Source organism: Alligator mississippiensis, chromosome 1 (assembly GCF_030867095.1).
Source record: "Alligator mississippiensis isolate rAllMis1 chromosome 1, rAllMis1, whole genome shotgun sequence".
Lineage (NCBI taxonomy): Eukaryota > Metazoa > Chordata > Crocodylia > Alligatoridae > Alligator > Alligator mississippiensis.
In genome coordinates this window covers 479,189,302-479,208,026 of record NC_081824.1, presented here as the reverse complement: position 1 = coordinate 479,208,026, position 18,725 = coordinate 479,189,302, and the positions used below count along the sequence as shown (strand labels likewise).

The following is an 18,725-nucleotide window of genomic DNA, read 5'->3' as shown; positions in this document are numbered from 1 at the left end:
TACTGGAAGTCTCAGCACATGAGTTTTTGGGGATTAACTGGATCTGGGGGTGCTTTGATGGCTCCATAAATTATTTAATGAGGCAAAGTTTGGAATGACATGGTTGGATGGGACAATCACCCAGTTAAGTCAATGGCCAACATCCAGTGACTTTCGATGGGAGCAGGCCGGCATTCCCCATGAATCATGACATTGAAACATTGGGTAATGTGTCATCAGATTGCACACACCTTAGTTCCAATATCTCCGTTTCATCTCCTTGACTGTCAGCATCTTCAATGTGATTTGCACCTATTGTGAACTCTGCTGCGCCACTGAGGTCCCAAACCTGCTGGGATTGCTTATCATTAAAGTAACGAAGGCCATTTCAGTCTCTTAATTGAAGACAAAGAAAAAAACCCCAATGCTGATGTCACCTTTGGGGACTGCGATGGGGAAAACAACCAAGCAGTTTGTTCAAAAGACACACAGTCCTCTTAGTCGGGCCAGTTGCAGAGGCTTTGCAGCTGGAGTCTCGCGCCCATCATTGAGAATAAGCCTAGCCACAGTGAAGAACTTTTCATCACTTGAATGTGCAAGTGAGTTACTATTCACATGGCTGTATCACATGTTCTTACCTTTCAGTCTAACTACCTACTTCCTTTGCTTTAGCTTTTCGGATGGAAACCAGGATGGAGGGAAAGTTTAATACAATGAATATAAATAGGCAACAAACCAAGGCATTTTATTTGTCTTAAAAGAGAGCAGTTTCAGGACAATGCTAGTGTGGGGGATACTACATCTTGAAAGTTTGCATTAAATACTATAAAGCCGTTTGCTTTTTATAGTAGGGCTTTTATAATGTAAACTTTGATCCAAAATCCTTTGCAGAGTTGAAAGAGCAACACAGGGGGAAGCGAGTAATGAAGTGGTGCAGGTAGGAGGTGAGGAGAGAGAGCAAAATGCCTGGAGACTGCCTGTGTGCTAGGATGTCAACGAGAGAGAAACAGTCTGCTTGTTGTGTAGGTTAACCTCGTTCTTTCAATCTTTCTACCGAAGGGTGAGTTAGCTTTAAGCCGATCAGAGATTTAATGACCTCAGAAAATTCTGATTATAACGGTATTTGAGACCAGAGCGATAACATTGTCAACTCCTTGTAATTAGAGAATGGGAAAATTAAAAGGACTCAAAAGCTAAATTCACTTAGAGTTTAAAAAGGCTGAATGCCCATTTGAATCTTTTTTTTCTTAGAAACCCCATACATCTGCTATTTATCAGTCTAAAAAAATTATCGGCAGGAATGGGAATGCCTGGAAGTCTTCCAGCACCACGCTCTGAGCTCCTGTGATAGAGAGGTGAAGTACATACACGTCTCCTGGGCGTCTTCTATCCCTGTTCTCAGAGCACAAGAGCAAGGGACAGCCAAACACGACTTATAAAACTCATAGAAGAAAATGCTTATCCTCAGATCACAAATGAGTATGGTGAACACTGTCACGGGGCAGTCCTTTTCAGGGAGCCTGGGCTGCAGAGCTCCCTTATCCCATCCCGCCTAGATTAGCTAGGCTGCAGAAAAGGGGGCTGGAGTTGGAGGAGCTGCAGACGAAGCTGGAGTCTGACGCTAGCTGGAGTAGGACGGAGAATCTGGGCTGGAGATAAGGAGACTTAGATACTCCAGACTCCTGCAATGGTGGGCCTGAGCGCCCCAGGAGCAGCGTACTCTTTGGGGTGGCTAGACCTCAGACTATTACTCTCTTCTGTCAGGGAAGAGAGGAAGGGAACGGGGAATCAAGACAGGACCCAAGGTTCCCCAATCGTCCCACTCTCCATAGGAAACCCCTGGAATAAGTGACAGATGCCAGGCAGAGTTTCAAAGATGGACCCACGAAACACTTGAGAAATCAGTGCCCTCGGCTGGCGAGGCAGGAGGACAGATCCCAGTGCCAGGTGGTAATTAGGAAGCTCTGGGCTCAATAACTGCTTGAGCCTGCCCCGGGCAATCACATGCCCCCCTGGGCAGTAATGAGGCCTCCTTACCTCCCCTTGCAGCCTCCCCTTGCTGAAGACCTGGGAGCAAAGAGGAATAAAGATGGTCCTCACAAGAGGCAGGGTGCGCAGCCAGAGCCCTCTGCACAGAACAGGGCACCTGAACACGGCACCTGCCATGGACCACAGCAAGGGGTGTTTGGAGAGGAGGGATGTGGGAGCCCAGGTCCCTGCTGTCCGGGATGGGACAGGCAGAGAGCGGGTTTGTGTCCCTGGCAAGAAACTACAAGCCCTTGAACAGCGCGGAGCAGAAACTCCAGCACCTGCAGTCAGTGCGGTGCTGCGTACGGCAGGTACAGCAATCCCGTTAGAAGAGGGGTGGATGGGAATGGGGCACCCCAGCAAGTACCCCACAGTGTCACGGGCTCCAGCCCCAGCCCTGGTGAAGGAGGGAAGAGGCTGAGGTTCCTGAGCGTGTCGGCACCCAGAAGAGATGCTGCGGGGGCTGGCAGCTTCCAGCAAGGGGAGGCAGTGGGGTTTGCTCTGCCCATGGAGAGCACCGATTCCAGAACGGAGGATGCAGAGTTTATACCAGGGCAAGGGGGAAATCCCTCTCCGGGCAACTTGAGAGCCAGGAGTGGGCCATGACCCAGATGGGGAGAGCACAGAAAGGTTTCCCAGGGGCAGCAGGAACCCAAGGAAAGACACCGCGGTGGAGGAGAAAGAGAGAGGCTCTGGGGGAGCGGGTGAGAGACAGCAGGAGCCCCAGGGAAGACGGAGGGAAATGCACAGGCACAATAAAGACTGCTTGTTTGCAGCAGATCGGTCTGCTGTGCTGTTTGGGAGGTCTGGCCGCCCCTCTCTCACGTGAGGAGGAAGACACCCCATCTTGAGCGCTGAGCAAAGAGGGAGCTGTCTGGGGCCACGGTGCTACAGGGAGCCGGGGCAGACAAGAGCAGGGGCTCAGAGCCGGAGCTTGTCTCTTTAGAAGTCACCCCAGGGCTGGCTGCCCGGTGTCCTCACTGCCAGCAGACAAGGCTTCTTCCCGGGGAGGCTTGAGGCAGATTTTCCCCTGACAAGGGCTGATCCACGACCCTCTACAGACCCTACAGAGCACTGAGAAGTGTGGGTGCAGTAGGGAGCAAACCAGTCCAGACGGGCATCCTGCATTGGAAAGACCAGGCATCTCGGCTGACTCCCATAGCAAGTGAAGCCCATTTTTCCAGCTGATTGGGTGCGGTGGTGGTACCAGCTGAGTCTCGTCTCAAGCAGGAGAGCCTCAGCCTGCTCTCTCACACTGCCACGGCAGTCAGGGCCGGACGTACAGCGGAGAGGCTCTGATGCCAAGATATGTGGAAGCAGACAGTGCCGTTGGTGGAAATGCAGCACAAAATCCACCTCTTCTTCCACCTTTTGCACTTAACATATCATCTGAAGGGAAGGGCACTGGAAGGTAAGTGAAACGGCATCATAATCTTTAGCAAACGGCACAGTGTGAACGGCCCTGCTGACTGCTTTGTGCCCAGGACGTACTCGCTGACTGCGTGTTTTCCATTCCAGATGTTTCAGGACGCGGGCCATGGACAGCTGCAACAGCAATGCTTCTGCCAAAAGCTTTTTTCTGGTTGGGTTTCCTGCTCTTCAGGACTACCAGCTCCCGCTCTTTCTTGTCTTTCTCTTATTCTACCTGCTCATACTAGTCGGCAACATCGCCATCATCACGGTTGTGGTGGTCGACCCAAAGCTTCACAAGCCCATGTACTTTTTCCTAACGAATCTCTCCGTGTTAGATATCCTGTTCACAACCACGACCATTCCCAAAATGCTGGCTATGTTTCTGGTCGATGCCAAAACGATTTCTTTCCAGGCCTGCTTCCTGCAGATGTACAGTTTCCACGGGCTAACGGTGACAGAAGCTCTGATTCTGGTGGTCATGTCTTACGATCGCTATGAAGCCATTTGCAATCCTTTGCATTACTCGGTTAAAATGACCAAGAGGATGAACATCCAGCTGGCAGCAAGTGCCTGGATAACTGCCCTGATCATCCCGGCACCTGTCATGATCCAGACCTCTCAGTTAGCGTTTGGTGAAACCACCAAAGTTTATCACTGCTTCTGTGATCACCTGGCCGTGGTCCAAGCAGCCTGCCCGGATTTTGGTGCCACTTTTCAGACCTTCTTGGGGTTTTGCATTGCCATGACGGTCTCCCTCGTGCCTCTTATGCTTGTTGTTGTGTCATACACTCACATCATCATCTCCATATTAAAAATCAACTCCAAGGAAGGTCGCAGTAAAGCTTTTTCCACTTGCACTTCCCATTTGATTGTGGTTGGCACTTACTATTCATCCATTGCTGTGGCATATGTCTCGTACAGAGCACGTATGCCTATTGATATCCACGTCATGAGCAACGTGGTTTTTGCTATTTTAACTCCTTTGTTAAATCCCCTCATTTACACTTTACGCAACAAGGAAGTGAAACGGGCAGTAAAACAGTTCATTTTTTCCAAGATCTTTCCTCTTACTAAAAAGATGTAGTTGTAGCAACAGGGTTTATTGTTTTACCATTCATTTGTTCCCTTCTGCCGTGGACGGATCTCTGAATGGATGCACTCCTTCCACCCACTTTAGTATTAGCTCATGTCCAAGCGTACACAAGTGCCCTAAAGGAGCTGTATTTTGACAAGTGCTTTGTAAAAAAGCCCAGCTCGGTACTCTCTGTATCTTATGCCTCCATGACTCTGGATCAAGCATGTTCTGTTTCCACGTGGAAACAACCCGACCAAAGAGCTGAATGTGAACTTGTCCTTTCCTTTTCAGGCGCAGAAACCTGTGAGCCATCTCCATCTACCACATATAATGGCTGTAATCGGGATGTAATTTAAGACAGGCTTTCCTCATCAGTATGATTTTATCCTGTTTACTATTAAAACATTCGATTACCCCATTCATTTTTTTTCCTCCGTGACCCAGTGGAAAGAAATTAAATGATCACTCCTAAATAATAAAACGCTTGGCCATGCTTACGTGTCACCCTTTTCCTACGTATAAAGCAGTGAGGGCACGGACAGATTTAACATTTGTAGCTCTCCAAGTACTTTGGAGGTCTTTCAAAAAAATCAAGGGACAGATATCTCCACCCAATGAGATCTTTCTATTATGCCCATCCTCAGAAAGGATCTTTCTAATATGCCCATCCTCCATGTAAAGCATCTCATTTTACATCTGTATCCTCCAGCAGAGTATGATAGGTCAGTCCTCCAGCATCCCACAGTGCCCTGCAGCTATCATGTTCCCCATCGCCCTGCTCCCAGGTGTTGCCTCTATAGTTCACTGCAAGTCCACTGCTCTGGGGCCCCAGGACCTGCCCAGCGTGTGGCCTTGCCTATATGCAGCCAAGCACAAAGACACCACTGTACCCACCCCTTGTTGGCCATCCATCCAAGAACTGTTCCTGGGGTGGGCAGCAATCTCAAGGACCCTCTGGGCAAGTCACCAATGGCCCCATGCCCATGATGTCCATGCCTCCATCCTCCGCCATGTCTGCAGAGCGGTCCACAAACCAGAGGTGGGCAGAGGTCCTGAGACTCGCTCTCAGCATGGACAGACTGTGGGGTGTAGGAGAAGATGCGCGTGGGGTTGGCAGTTGAGTGAGGTGAAACACAGGGAAGAAAGGGGCTGCATGAGGAGACTGAGGAGAAGGGGTTGAAGGGGAAACCGGGAATGCGAAGAGACCCAAGACTCCCTCTCTGTCCTGATGGCTAAACTTCTCTGCCATGGCTCCTTCATCTCCTCCTGCAGCTGGCTGCCCCTTTTCCCATCACCTTTTCTTCTTTGCACCCACAATGAGGCCAGCTTCTGGGTTCAGCGCATCCGACAAAGCCAAAGCTCGCTGCATTTCAGCAGTACGTTTTCCAGCCCCGATAGGTCCACAACTGAGATTCAGTCCACAGAAAGCACAGTGGCCGACAGAGCTGAGCGGGGTGTTTGCAACCCGTGAGACCATCGCAGGAGCGCTGGCTGCACAAGACCCGCGTGGCCGGGCTGGTTTTGTTCAGAGCTGAGACCTGCTGAAGATTATTTTGTGCAGGGCTTGTGCGCAGAACGGCCAACGGCAGCAACAACCCGCGTGTCTCCTCTGAAGTCCCATGTCCCCTTGTTTTAGGTGCTGCCCCCAAGTAGTGGTACAAGATGGGGCTGTGCCATGCACGGATGAGCTAGCTCCCTGCAAAGAGCACATCTCCCAAAACACCGGCCTGGGATCACTGCACCTATTAGCCACCCACCTTTCACCCCGTGGGCTTGTCAGTCCGCAAGCCGGACCCAGTCCGTGGGCCTAATTCAGCATCTGGTACAGACATAGCTGGGGCCTGATCCAGCTGTGCAGGTATGACTGGGACCCAAACCCTCTGTGCAGGCCTAGCCTGGCCGGAGCTGGATCCAGCCGCACAAGGCTGGGGGCCTGATCCACTGCTCCCCACCACTGAGTTTCCAGACCCGGCGGGACCCCCCCGCCATATGACTGTAGCAGGATCCAGCATCCGTGGCCATCCAGGGCACCCCTTGTGGCCCCATTTGTCCTGCTGGCTCCCGTCCTGCCTCTCAGGATACCACCCTGTCATCCCACCTGCCTTGCCTGGATGGTAGACTGGGGGACACTGCCGTCCAAGGCCAATGTGAGTTACCTGGGCATGGTCTCACTTCAGGGGGCTCGGAGCCCTTCTGCCATACAGCTGTGCCAGCCGACTGGCCCCGTCACCCTTGCCCTGGCCCCACTCATAGCCCTCCAGGCCTTAATCACATTATGCGGTTTAATCACATTATGGGCTTTAATCATGGACTCCTCTGCCCCCAAAGCCACATCCACGCCTTGCAAATATTACTATACATCCTTCACCCGCCCTCTGAGTTGCTGGCTCTTTCTGGGCTGTCGATGAGCTGCTTGGCTTTGCCCACACAGCCTGCTGGGTCCCAGACCCATACGAGGCTCTGTCTGGGCTTCAGCCCCTTCTCTAGTCGCACTTGGGGTCCCTAGTCCTGTCTCAGCTCTAGCTCAGCCCTGGGTCCCAGCCTATCTGGGCTTCAGTCCTTTAAAACATGCAGCAACCTGCAGGCCTCCACCTGCGACTCCACACCACCCTATCAGTCCACTGAAACCTCCGGTTCCTTAGTCTCCAGGTCCCCGCAGCTCCCAGTCCTCTGCCCGATGACTCCCTCCAGCTCCCCTGGGTGCCCGGGCTGACTGGGTCCCCTGCCTTTGGAGGCAGGGCTCTCAGGAGGTCTTTCCTCTCTGCAGCTCAGGACCATGCTGGCCCTCTAGCTCTGGAGCTAGGCTTGAAGTATACTGGCCTCCAGCCCTTTCCAGCCACCTGTCCTCTGACTCACCCAGGGGTTTCTGTGTAGCCCATTAATCCCCCTGCTCCTCTCACCACCTGCCCAGCTCGCCTCCATTTGCTCCTTAGCTGCCTGCTTGCCAAAGCAGAGCTCCTGTAGCTTACTGCAGAGCGTCTTTCCCCTGATCCCTCTCTGCAGCGCGTCTCATATCCGCTCATGTGCTGCTTGCTCCTCTGGCCCCTGCTGCTGCCCTCCAATCCTAGCCTCGAAGCCGCAGGGGTTAGGGGACCCTGCCACGGTGACATGGCTCTGGGCCAGATGTGGCACGCAGGCCGGGGATTGAACATGCCTAACACATGTGGTACATGAACCTCTATATATCTCCTTTCATAAGGGAGGTTGGGCAGACTTCAGCGGGCTGCTAGAGAGGGGCCTGTTGCAGAAACCACTTGATGATGAATTATTAACTACTCTTAGGAAGAAGGGCAGGATGGCTCCCTGGTGTTTTCCATCTGCTCTCTCTGTTTTCCAGTGCCCTGCTCATTTCACAATGAAATGGCTCGATTAACACCCCCCCCCTGCCACACACACACACACACACACACACACACACACACACACACACACACACACACACACACTTCCTCCCCAGCACAGTGGTTCTCAATGTTTTTTGGCTGTGTACCCCTTTACCTGAAAACTGGTGCTGCCAATACCCCCTACACCCAACACATCTCTGCCTGCTCAGCCCTTAGGACAAGGGTGGTCCCGGTCACTCACGACAGACCGGGGAGAGGAGAGACAGCGCAGTGGCAGATAGGCCAGGGAGCAGAAAGCAGAGCAGCAGATTGGGCAGGGAGTGCCAAGAAGGAAGCAGAAAGCAGAGCAGACAATCAGGCAAGGGAAGGGGATCAGAGTGACATGCAGGGAGGGGGCGGGGATGGTTTGTGACACACCTGTGAAAGGGGCCGGTCCCTTGTGCCTTAGGAAGAGTGTCAACACCGAGGTCAACACGCAGCAACACCATTGCTCACCGTGCGTTGGCCATTCAGAAGCGCCACCACCATTATTAGACTCAAGGTATGCACTCATTAGCTATGTGCTGTGTACTCCCAGAGGTGCTGTGGGTCACCTGCCCTAGGAAATATGGCTAGAGCAGGGATGGGCAAAATGTGGCCCATGGGCCACATGCAGCCTGTAGACCACTCTATCTGGCCTGCGGGGCCACTAAAAAATTTAGAAAATTAATATTTATCTGCCCCTGGCTACCTGTCATGCGGCCCTTGATGGTTTGCCAAACTCAGTAAGTGGTCCTCCGCCCAAAATAATTGCCTGCCCCTGGGCTAGAGGCTGGTAGTTGCTGAAGATAGCATGGTATAACAGAGTTGCATGGAACAGAGCACTAACAGAGCAGAACAGGATACTACTGGAATACAAAGTCCCTAAGCTCACTTGCCTGGTAATGATTCAGTAGGACAAGGCTCCTGACCTGGCTCGAGGAGGTGTATGAAGCAGCTAGGAGTATATATAGCGGCAGCAACCCCCTGGGCAGGACAGCTGAGGGGCTCCAGCTGCTTGATGCGGCTTCTCCAATAAGCTGCATAGGACTGTGGCTGATCCAGGGGTGCAGCGATGCAGGTGCCCCTTCAGCCCTCCGATTCCTGCTCCACCCAAAGTTTGAAACCAGCTGCCTGGCAGTGGTGGCAGCATTTCTATTCAGGCAGCAGTGATTAGCGTGTGATGATGGTGAAGAAGTGCGTGTTGCCACACTCGTATGTCGGAAGCGTGAGGACCAGAAAGCCAGCGACAGGTAGAACGGTCAATGCCCGTAAGGCTTTGTGTGCCCGAAGGAGGGCCGCAAGAGCATTTGCAGATGATGCGGTCGGCCATCTGAGCACCACAGCTGCCAGCATCGCTGGAAAGAACCACTCATTAGCCCACTGATTGGCATGTGAGAAAAGCGGATGGCGAGGGGCAATTTCAAGGGAGTTGGGCTGTAGAGACCAGGGATCACGCCCTCTGCTAATAAGGCAAGCCAAGGGAAGAACAGTGCTTGCAGGCCGTGACTCAGTTTCCCTGCTCTCTGCTCCATTTGCCAGGAGATCTTATCTCAGAGAAATGGGGAGGAATAAAGAAATCTGAACCTGAGCTGTATAAGGCTCCCCCACACCGAGGCAGGGGGTGGGAGTCTGGATCCGGCCTCCGCCACGAGGATGGATGCTGAGGGGCCTGAGCGCTCCCCGCCCGGCAGTGAGCCTGTCTGCGCACCCTCTGCTGCGCACAGCTGCTCTTGGTCATGTCGCCTGATTGCTAAGATCCCAAGAAACCAGTGTCTTGTTCAGAGGAACTTGCTTCGCCTTCTCTTTTGTGGAAGACTTTGTTCCGTGTTGGTCTGGAGACGGTTAACTCTGTTGCACTCTGAAAGCAATACCTCATCTGGATGGAAAATGAAACAGTCTAACGCGTATTTTCCTGGTACCTCACAGTGGATGTACTAGATTGAATGAGCATTAACTAAAGTGCATTAATGCACGAGTATGCACGCCCTGCAGGCACCTATACACAAGCAGCAAGGGTGCTCCAGCGCACTGTCATTACAGCCCGTCCGAGCAGACTCGATTCAGTGCTGTGGTGATTACAGCGCTCCACAGGCTCCAGTGTCTCGTGTATCAGCGTCCCCGCGCTGAAAGACGGTGGTGGGGGCACACTAAAGCTGCCATACTTGCTAGTTTTCCTGCGCATCGGGTGTTTTGTTCCTGCACTCTCAGTAAGGTTTAATTAAAATACAGCCAGCTCTCCTGGACTCCTCTCCCCGTCAGACCGGCTTCCAGGGGGTCCTGCCCATGAGTTCCCTGAGGAAGCTGAAGTCTGCTTGTCTGAAGTCCAGGGGCCTTACTCTGCTGCTCTCCATCCTCCTCTTCCTCAGGATCCTGACCTCAATCATGTCGTGGTCCCTGCTGCCCAAGTTGCCGTCCACTACTACATTCCCCACCAATTCATTTGGCACTGGGGAGGCCACATCTGGAGTCCTGTGTCCAGCTGTGGGCCCCCACTACAGAAAGGATGTGGACAATTCGGAGAGAGCCCAGTGGAGGGCAATGAAAATGCCTCTGCCTGGCACCTCTCCGGTGTGTATTAACAACCTTCGCAGCAGCAGGACGTTGGCTGCTGCAGTTCCCCTGCTTTCTCTGTGGCAGGTGCAGGTGCGATGCCTGGTGCTGCATCGGGGGTGTCTGTGTGGTTGTGCTAAGAGGTTGGACAATTGGGTTGTCTGGGTTGGTGTGGGTCGGCCTGATCCTGCCTCCATCGGGGGTTGGACTAGATGATCTCAAAAGATCCCTTCCAGCCCCACTTCCTTATGTGTCCTATCATTTCTCTATGAAACTGGAGGCTGGCAACCAGGGCGGGACCCGGCTGCATATCCGACCCCAGCGATGCTCCCAGTCCCTCCACAGCCCCACGCTGCAGCAGCCTGGTTGGATGCAGGTGGGTGTTAAATGGGAGCAAGAAGCTCACTCTGGGTCCTGATCCAAACCCACATGGTCAAGAAAAAGCCCTCAGCTGGACTCCTGCCCCAGGGGGAATTTTTGGAGCAGTCAGAGGGGAAGCAAAGCAAACCACAGTCCCACTGGGACTGGGATAGGTGGGCCTGAGACCCCTGCCTGGCCGTGTCGATGCAGCACTGCACCAAGGCCTTGAGCACCTGCAGCCTGTAGGAGCCACGGCTCTCTCCCTGCAGGATGGTGTCGTCCAGGGCTGAGGTAGCCTGGGGCGAGGAGGGGGAAGAGGAATTGCACAGGCACCAGGGAACGGTGCTGCTTACCCTTCACCCACCCCGCAGAACAGCCTCGCACCCAACGGCGCTTCTCCCAACGACCTCACAGCCCACGCAGCTCCTCCCTGCCGCTGTGTTGTAGGACACTTGCAGCGGTGGGGATGGAGGGGCAGTCCTGCTGCTTCTTGGCTTTGCAGCAGCAAACGAACTGCACGACACCCCTGGGGAAGACAGGAGAACGTGGGCTACAAGGGGCGAGGCAGAAGCAGAGCCGGCTCTGCAAAACCCACGCTGGAGCCCACAGCCAGGTCCAAGCCCTTCCAACACCTGGGCCTGCTGCCTGGGATTGGCCCATTGGAAAGATGAGCCCATTTCATGGCACCGGGAGCCAAACAGCTCCAGAATTCAGGGGGGTTGTCTCCCGTGCTGTATGCCAGCTCTCTGCGGTGCACCCACCGTGGCTTTATCCCTGGATTCACTCAATATATTACCTTATCAAGGCAAAGAGCAAGGAGGGATTTGATAGCAATGGGCAGGTGTCTCCAGGGACAGAAAACGATGCCAGAGGCCAGGAAATTCTTTAATCCACTAAGGAAAAGGCAGAACAAGAGCCAGTGGCTGGATGTCAAACCAGGCAAATTCAAATTAGAAATAAAGGTGCCCATTTGTAAGGAGCCAAGCCCCAGGGCATCCCTTCACACCCCCCAGGCCATGCTGGCTGCCCCTCTCCTGTCTGGCAGTCCTGCTTTAGCCAGACACGAGATCCCAGGCTCAGCGTGGAGGGACTGCTGCGACGTGCACTGGCTGGCATGGTGGAGAGTGTCAGGCCTGGGGATCTAGTGATCCCTCTGGGCCGTGAGGTCTGCGAGCCGGCTCCGCGCGAACGCCTGGCCGGTGGGAGCACACTGCGTCCCCTTCCCTCTCTCTGCTCCAGAGACCGCGTCTAGCAATGGGGATTTCTGTCTAAACAGCTAGCGTTTCCTAATTTCAAAAAGTTTCTTTTCTTGCAAGTTGTGGCAGAGGTTTTTAGAAATGTTCAGACTGTCAAACTAGAGAGAAAGACAGAAATGCTAATTATCTTCAGGCTGGGGTCTTTTTAAATTTCCATTGACGTTTTCTGCTTATTTTTCCTTTTGTCCCAAAATGTAGAGGGGGGGGAGGGGGAGAGAAAGGGAAGATTCAGTATTTTCAGTTGTATTTTTGTTTTGTTTTCTGGCTTTCATTCCTTGTACCAAAACCTGAAAAATTCTAACCCTTCCCTCCCAAACCTTTCCTGTCATTTGGAAGAAAAAAGCTTAGTGCCATATTCATTCACATCTTACACTCACCTTTTTGCTGAAAAATGACCCACTGAAAATTAGGGAGTGTTTTAAATAAAAAAAAGAAACTGTTTCTGAATAGTTTGGATAAAAGCCAATGTTTTTTTCTCTTCGTTCTGCCTTCCCAGAACAAGGCGCATAACTTTTGGGGAGGGTGTGTGGCATGCGAATAAACACGGCACTGTTTTTTGGAAAGCCCCTGAGGGCTGTCCTTGCAAAGCCTCTCTCTGCGGCCCAGAGGCGGGTGGACAGACGGTCTGGTGATGCAGCCATGGGGCGAAGAGCCAGTAGCTCTGGGTTCAGTTGTCACTGATGGCTGTGGGGACCTTGGGCAAGTCCTTCCCCCTCGTGCATCTCAGCTCCTGTCTGCAAAGCGGGGCCTTGCTGGTCTCTGTCTCCCAGGGGGTGGGTGAGCTGACAGAGGTGCCTCGTGCCCTGAGACAGGTGGGGGCCCTGGCATTACCTGGCCATGTAGAAGAGGGACTTGGGGGTGGGAATGATGTTGAAGGGCACAGGCAGCGTCAGGCCCTCCCGGAAGTAGGACAGGTAGAGCTCGGAGCGGGCAAACTTCCACTCCGCGTCGGCATCATCCTGCAACACAAGCCGGGGGGCAGCTCAGAGCCGTGGGGTCGTGCACGCCTTACAGGCACATACAGGAGTTCCCCAGCTGGCCTGCGCTCACCCCTTCCCTGGGTCACTGAGCATGGCCCTGGCGTTGGGCAGCCTGTCCTGCCTTGCATGCTGGTAGTATACGAGGAGCGAAGCATGGGGCTGGGTGGCAGGTGGCGGGCACTGGGACATGAGCGGGGCAGGGGGAATCCCCCCTGGAAAAGAAGGAGGCAGACACAGGGGTCCTGGCCCCACTCCCAGGGCGCAGACTTCTCGTCAGTGCAAATGCTGGATTGGCAAGGCCAGGTCTGCCACGTGCCCACCTGGCATAAACCTCCAAGGGATCCTTGTCTGAGGGGAGCCAGTGACTGTTCCCCACCATGCCGGAGGGGTTTAACCTAGAGATGGGACCAGCAGGGCCAAAGGCCGGGGGCCTGCCCCGGACAGGTATGGTATCTGGGCCCCCTGGGTTTCACCCTGACTGCGCTTCTGTGACAGAGAAATGCAGCTGGCTCTGGGGTGGCATATACTGGTGGTCCATGCACAGTATGGATTCTGTCTGGAGGGGTGAGTGGGATGAAACAGCTTCCTTGTCAAAGGACTAGGCTGGGGCTTCTACCAGCCTTGCCCCATCGGCTCAGGGGGGCTCGCTCCTGGCTGGTCCCCTCCCGCACCATGGGCTGGGCTCCCAACGGGGTTGACAGCGATCTTCTGGAAGGAGTTGGTGATCACAGCAATGAGCACATTGAGGGGGACGATGACCACAACGATGGTGAAGATGCCGTAAAGCGCCCAGCCCACAAACTGGGCCACGAAGACCCGGGGCATGTCCACCACGCGGTGTTCTTCCATGCCGAACATGGTCCAGAACAGGAACGGGAACGTCTCGTTGAAGCTGCCGCAGAGCGGGTAGCGGGTTACCAGGGGGATGTGAGCTCAGCGCGGGCCTGATCCGGCTCGGAGCTACAGTAGGCACAGGACCATCGACCCCCGCGAGTCTGGGGCCCCGCAGAGCCGTGCCCACACCTGCACACCTAGTCTACTGGGAAGACCCTTCCAACCCCAACCCTCCCACCTGACTCTGCGAGATCCCCTCTCTACTGGAAGGACACCCTGCTGGGGGAAAGCCCTGGCGCTCTGGACTTTAGACCTACGTCCTCTCATTTCCTGTCTAAACCGATCCGTGACTAGGGTGTGCCCATGTGCTCCGGGGCCAGCGGTGTGCATTGAATTGGGGACCTCTCCTCCCTTCCCTGGTGCTTGCTCCCAGGATGGGTTATAGGCAGGAGTGCTCTCCCCACCAAGCAAACCCAGCCCAGCTCTCTCAGGACAGGCTCTCCCTCCCTCTCGCCCCCAGCAGCACCTCCCTGCCCCTGCTGTGGCCTGAATCCAGCTTCCTTAACCACGGGTGACTAGCTCCATACACGTTACTCCAGCCGTGGCCACAGAAGGACCTGGTGCAATGGCACTAACGCTGCCTTCTCTCTGCTGGACATGCCTGGGACTGTGCCAGCCTTTCCCTTTCCTTTCTGCATTTCCCAGGCCCCATGCCCTGCCCTGTGGCTCCAATCCATGGAGAACTGTCTGCCCGTCCCCACCAGACGCTGGGTGCAGAGGCAGGGCTGGGGGTGGTCGTACTTGCCCAGCCGCTCGGACTCCTGGTAGTGCACGTAGATGTTGTTGAGCCCGCACAGGAAAGCAGTGAGGATGATCATCAGGATGAACATGAACCTGCAAGGGGAGGCCAGGGAAAGGCGTCAGAGGGCAGGGAGCCTGGGCCGGGCAGGCTGCAATGCAAAGGGCATTCATTTCTCGGTCCCCCAGCGGGAATCCAGCTGAGACTGGGCACTGGAGGCTGCATTGCTTCCCTGTGCAGGGGGCCATGCCACTGGGCAGTCGGGCTCCAGCTGGGGCTGGGCTTCGCTCTGGGACAATGCTGCCTGCGGGCAGGGAGCAGCCTGTACCATGGGTTTGTCTAGCATCTAGCACCGGGAGGGTGCCCTCTCCAGGGCCTCTGTGACCTTATTCAGCCTGCTTCCCATGCCCAGCCCTGCAGTCTGAGCCCACATGTTCAGGGGGGCAAAGCACCCACGGCAGGGGCGCGGGGGTGGCTCACTGACTTCAACGAGGCTTGGACAGGGGTAGCAATGCAGCAGCATAGCCCAGCCGCGGCCTGGGTCTTGTCCCCAACTCCCTGGCCTGTCCCTTCCCCTCCTTGTGCCCTGGCTCTATAACCTTTGACCTTTATAAGGGTCTTTGGCAAGGCGGGGGTTGCCTTTCTTGGTAGTTGGGACAGGATCTGACCCTGCGGCTGCAACACCCGAGCACTGGCCGTCCCAATGCTCAGCTCTGGGCTGTTACAGGTGCTCTGGGTTTCTGCCCTGTTATTTGGGTGAGGGTGTGGGGGGAACCCGTGGGGCAGCACACACAGGGGCTGGGCGCGCTGGCCGAGGGGGCTGCTCCTGCATCCCCGTCTTGCACTCTTCCCGCAGAGCTAAGAGCTTTTATCACGACTGCTGTTACTGCAGCGCCACGGCTGCCCTCGGCTCAGCGCTGAAGCGGCTGCTGTCTCAGGCTCGTCCCCAGGATGAGGATTGCTGAGATTTGTCTCAACACGCTGCCAGCATCCCCTCCTGCTCCTGGGCACTCCTGGGCAGACCCACGGCTGGATACACGGACTCGCCCTGACGCCTCGTGGCAGGCTGGGGGAATGCTCTGGCTCAGGAGGATACGCAAGCTCTCAGCATCTTGCTGTGGTAGGATCATTGCACGTCACCGATAAATGTCCCTGCAGTCGCATCACCAGCCGACACAGCCGGCAACGGGGGCTCAGGGCAGGGAACAGACTGAGCCCGGGATATCTTGGCTGATTTCCCACGTAACCTGGAGGAAGGGATGGCCAGGAGTGTTTTGGGGGGAGCATGCATCCCACTGGGGCACGAGAGGGGAGGGAGGGAGACGTGAGGTCATCTGTGCTAGATAATCTCTCTGAACACGGGCTGTAGGGATGTGGGATAGATGGGGATTTCGGGGTCCCTCGGTCTCCCCACAAGAGGCAGAAGTACCGAGGGAACAGGGTGGCCCATGGGGCTGGGTAATGATGGAGAGTCTGTAGATGTGAGCCCAGGCCTGGCTGGGAGTCATAGAGTCATGCCCCGGGAATGAGTCTCAGCCCCGTCGTTCTTGCACAGGAAGCACGGTCCTGGTTGTACTCCTTGGCCTCTGTCCTGGCAAGAGTGACGTGAGTGGAGGCAGCTGCCGTCCCAGACCAGGGGCTGCTGGACAGGGCGGGGGGCAGCACGTCCCCCCAGGGAGTGGCTGGTGCCCCAGCAGCAGCAGTATGGGAGCTCGCTGGCCTTGGTGAAGTAGTAGCACTCGGGCGAGGAGGGGGCGTCCAGCAGCGGTACCGGCCTGGCACGGAGACCAGCACCGCAGCACGAAGGAGGCCGGGTACATGTGAGCATGACGATGTCCAGGAAGCTCCACCAGCCGAGCAGGTAGCTGCGCAGCCCTTCGATCCACACCTCCTTGCACTTGCACCAGAAGGAGCCTGGGGGGCGAGGGGATGGGCAGGAGCAAGGGGGCCCTTGTGCCTGCCACCTCTCCAGGGAGTGAATTCGGGCTCTGGCGAGGGCTGGGCTCAGGTCCCCCACCGATAACCAGCCTTCCTCTGGTGTGTCTGCCCGGGCTGGAAACTCCTTGGGACAGAGACTGCTTCTGACTCGGGTCCTGTATAGCATCCCGCGGGGCCTGGGGGATACGTCGAGGCACAGGACTGGCAGGGACCAGCTGTGTGAGCGAGCCTAGCCCCTGCTGGGGCAGAGACCCCAGCCCATGATCTACCGTGGAGGCCTCCCTATGGCCACAACGACGCCCTTTCCAGCAGGCTCAGAAACAAAATCATTGCCCCCCGGGCAGGGAGCATCCACCAGGTCCAGAGCTGGTCCGCACTGGAGGTCTCCGACCCTATTAACCCAGCTCACCGGACTCTAGAGGAGCGAGAGCTCCCCCCAGAGAGAAGTAATTACTGGCTCCCTGCTTAAAAAGGGACGTCAGCCACCCGAGGCTGAGGAAAGGCAGGTCATCAAAACCATATGGAAAAGGGGAGGTGAGGGCTTGCACTGCTCTGATTTAACCGTAATGTTTGCCCACTCCTACCCCAGTGTAAGTGGGTGAAGGTACTGGAACTGTTAGACCAATATGGGAATGGAGAGATGGACCAGTTATATCGGTGCCTCTTATACCGGTGTATTTTACTGCTGGTCTATCTGCTGCTTCTGTCCACAGCCACAATCCCCACTGGCTCACAAGACCCCTCGTACACAGCTCCCCCCTTGTGATTTCTCTTCTCCCAAGTGCCAGGACCCTGCTTCTTGGGGTGACACTGCCACTGGAGGTGACTTGCCTGAAACCTCTGCCTCGGGCCCCAGTGGCGAGGCCTTCTCTGGGGACGTACAGCTTTCCAGGGCATCATTAGCTCTTGGCCCGTGGCTGGCTCTGGTGTAATTAGCTGCCTTTGCCTCATCCCACGGGTGGGCTCCCGTACGGAAACCACCGTCCCCACTGCCCCTGTACGGACACGTCCGAGGCCAGGAACTGCCTGGGCCCTGGAGACTAAATCCCATCTCAGCTCCAGAATCAGCCCCAGCCGGAGGCAACAAGCACTGGACCTGAGCGCCATCAGAGTCCTGCTAGGCTCCTGGGGCAGGCTCCTGCCAGCACCCCTCACTGCCAGGTTGCTGGAGCTCTGGACCCTGCCAGGGCTCCCTCCGCGTGACCTACCTGCCACCCAGACCGTGTGCCAGGAGTTGCCCCACAAGGTCCGGCTCCGGCCCAAGAAGTCTTTGTGCTTGCGCTCCAGCACCACAGACTCCAGCAGCAGGAAGACCAGGAGCCAGAGGTACGAGGCAGAGGGCAGGAGGAACTTGATCACGGGGATCTTCAGCATTTTGCCCACCTGATGGGAGAAACATTGTCTCGCCTGGAGCAAGACTCAAGGCCATTTGGCTGCATGGTCAGGGCCCACCAGGCAGCAGGGACTTAAACAGGAGCAAGTGCTTAGGAGCAGACCTCAATCTCCATGAGGATTCGGTCCAGCAGATCTCCAGCTCGGGTGCGTGAAGGGAGAATTCATCCATTATCAGGCAAAAGGGGCTGCAGCATCCCCCGGTCTGTGTAAAACAGAGTGCAGAGCTGCCCTGAGCTAGCAGGGGTTGGAGCCGGAGCTAAAAGGACCTTGATTTTAAAAGTGCTCAGGACAGACACTCCACTCCCAGCCCCAGCTAGCAGGTTTAATGGCCAGGTGCAGCTGGTGCTCAAAGTCCACACCTGGGTTTCACTCCCAGTTCACCTAGCCTCAACATCCAGCTGTTGGACCTCGTTGGGCTTGTGTCACCTGGAGGAACAAGCTCATCACCCCAATTGTGCTCCTGTGGGAGAGGATCCCATCATCCCTCCATCCTCTCTCGGTCAAACCGAGCTCTTGCAGTCTGTAGCTATGAGCCTCAGTCTCCCTACGCCATTCTTTCTTTCCCTTGTCTGAGGCTGCTCCAACCTACAGCGGTCCAAGGCTGCGGGAAGCCCACACCTGGGTGCAGCGATCCAGCAGCGGCTGCGCCAGGGAAAGAGGAAGCAGAGCCTGCTCGCATTGGGAGTCCCCCTTCATACAGCCAAGGGCAGCATTAAGTCTTGGACCACTGCCTCGTCCCTGGGGGCTCCCCGG

General features: G+C 55.6%; 1 protein-coding gene across 1 annotated transcript; it reads left to right on the top strand.

The window, feature by feature from the left end:
- Positions 1-3,530: 3,530 nt before the first annotated feature.
- Positions 3,531-4,504, top strand: LOC132249491 (olfactory receptor 2AT4-like). Its single transcript, XM_059724754.1, has one exon. The coding sequence runs from the start codon at positions 3,545-3,547 to the stop codon at positions 4,502-4,504; it is 960 nt and encodes a 319-aa protein (XP_059580737.1). The 5' UTR covers positions 3,531-3,544.
- The last annotated feature ends 14,221 nt before the right edge of the window (positions 4,505-18,725 follow it).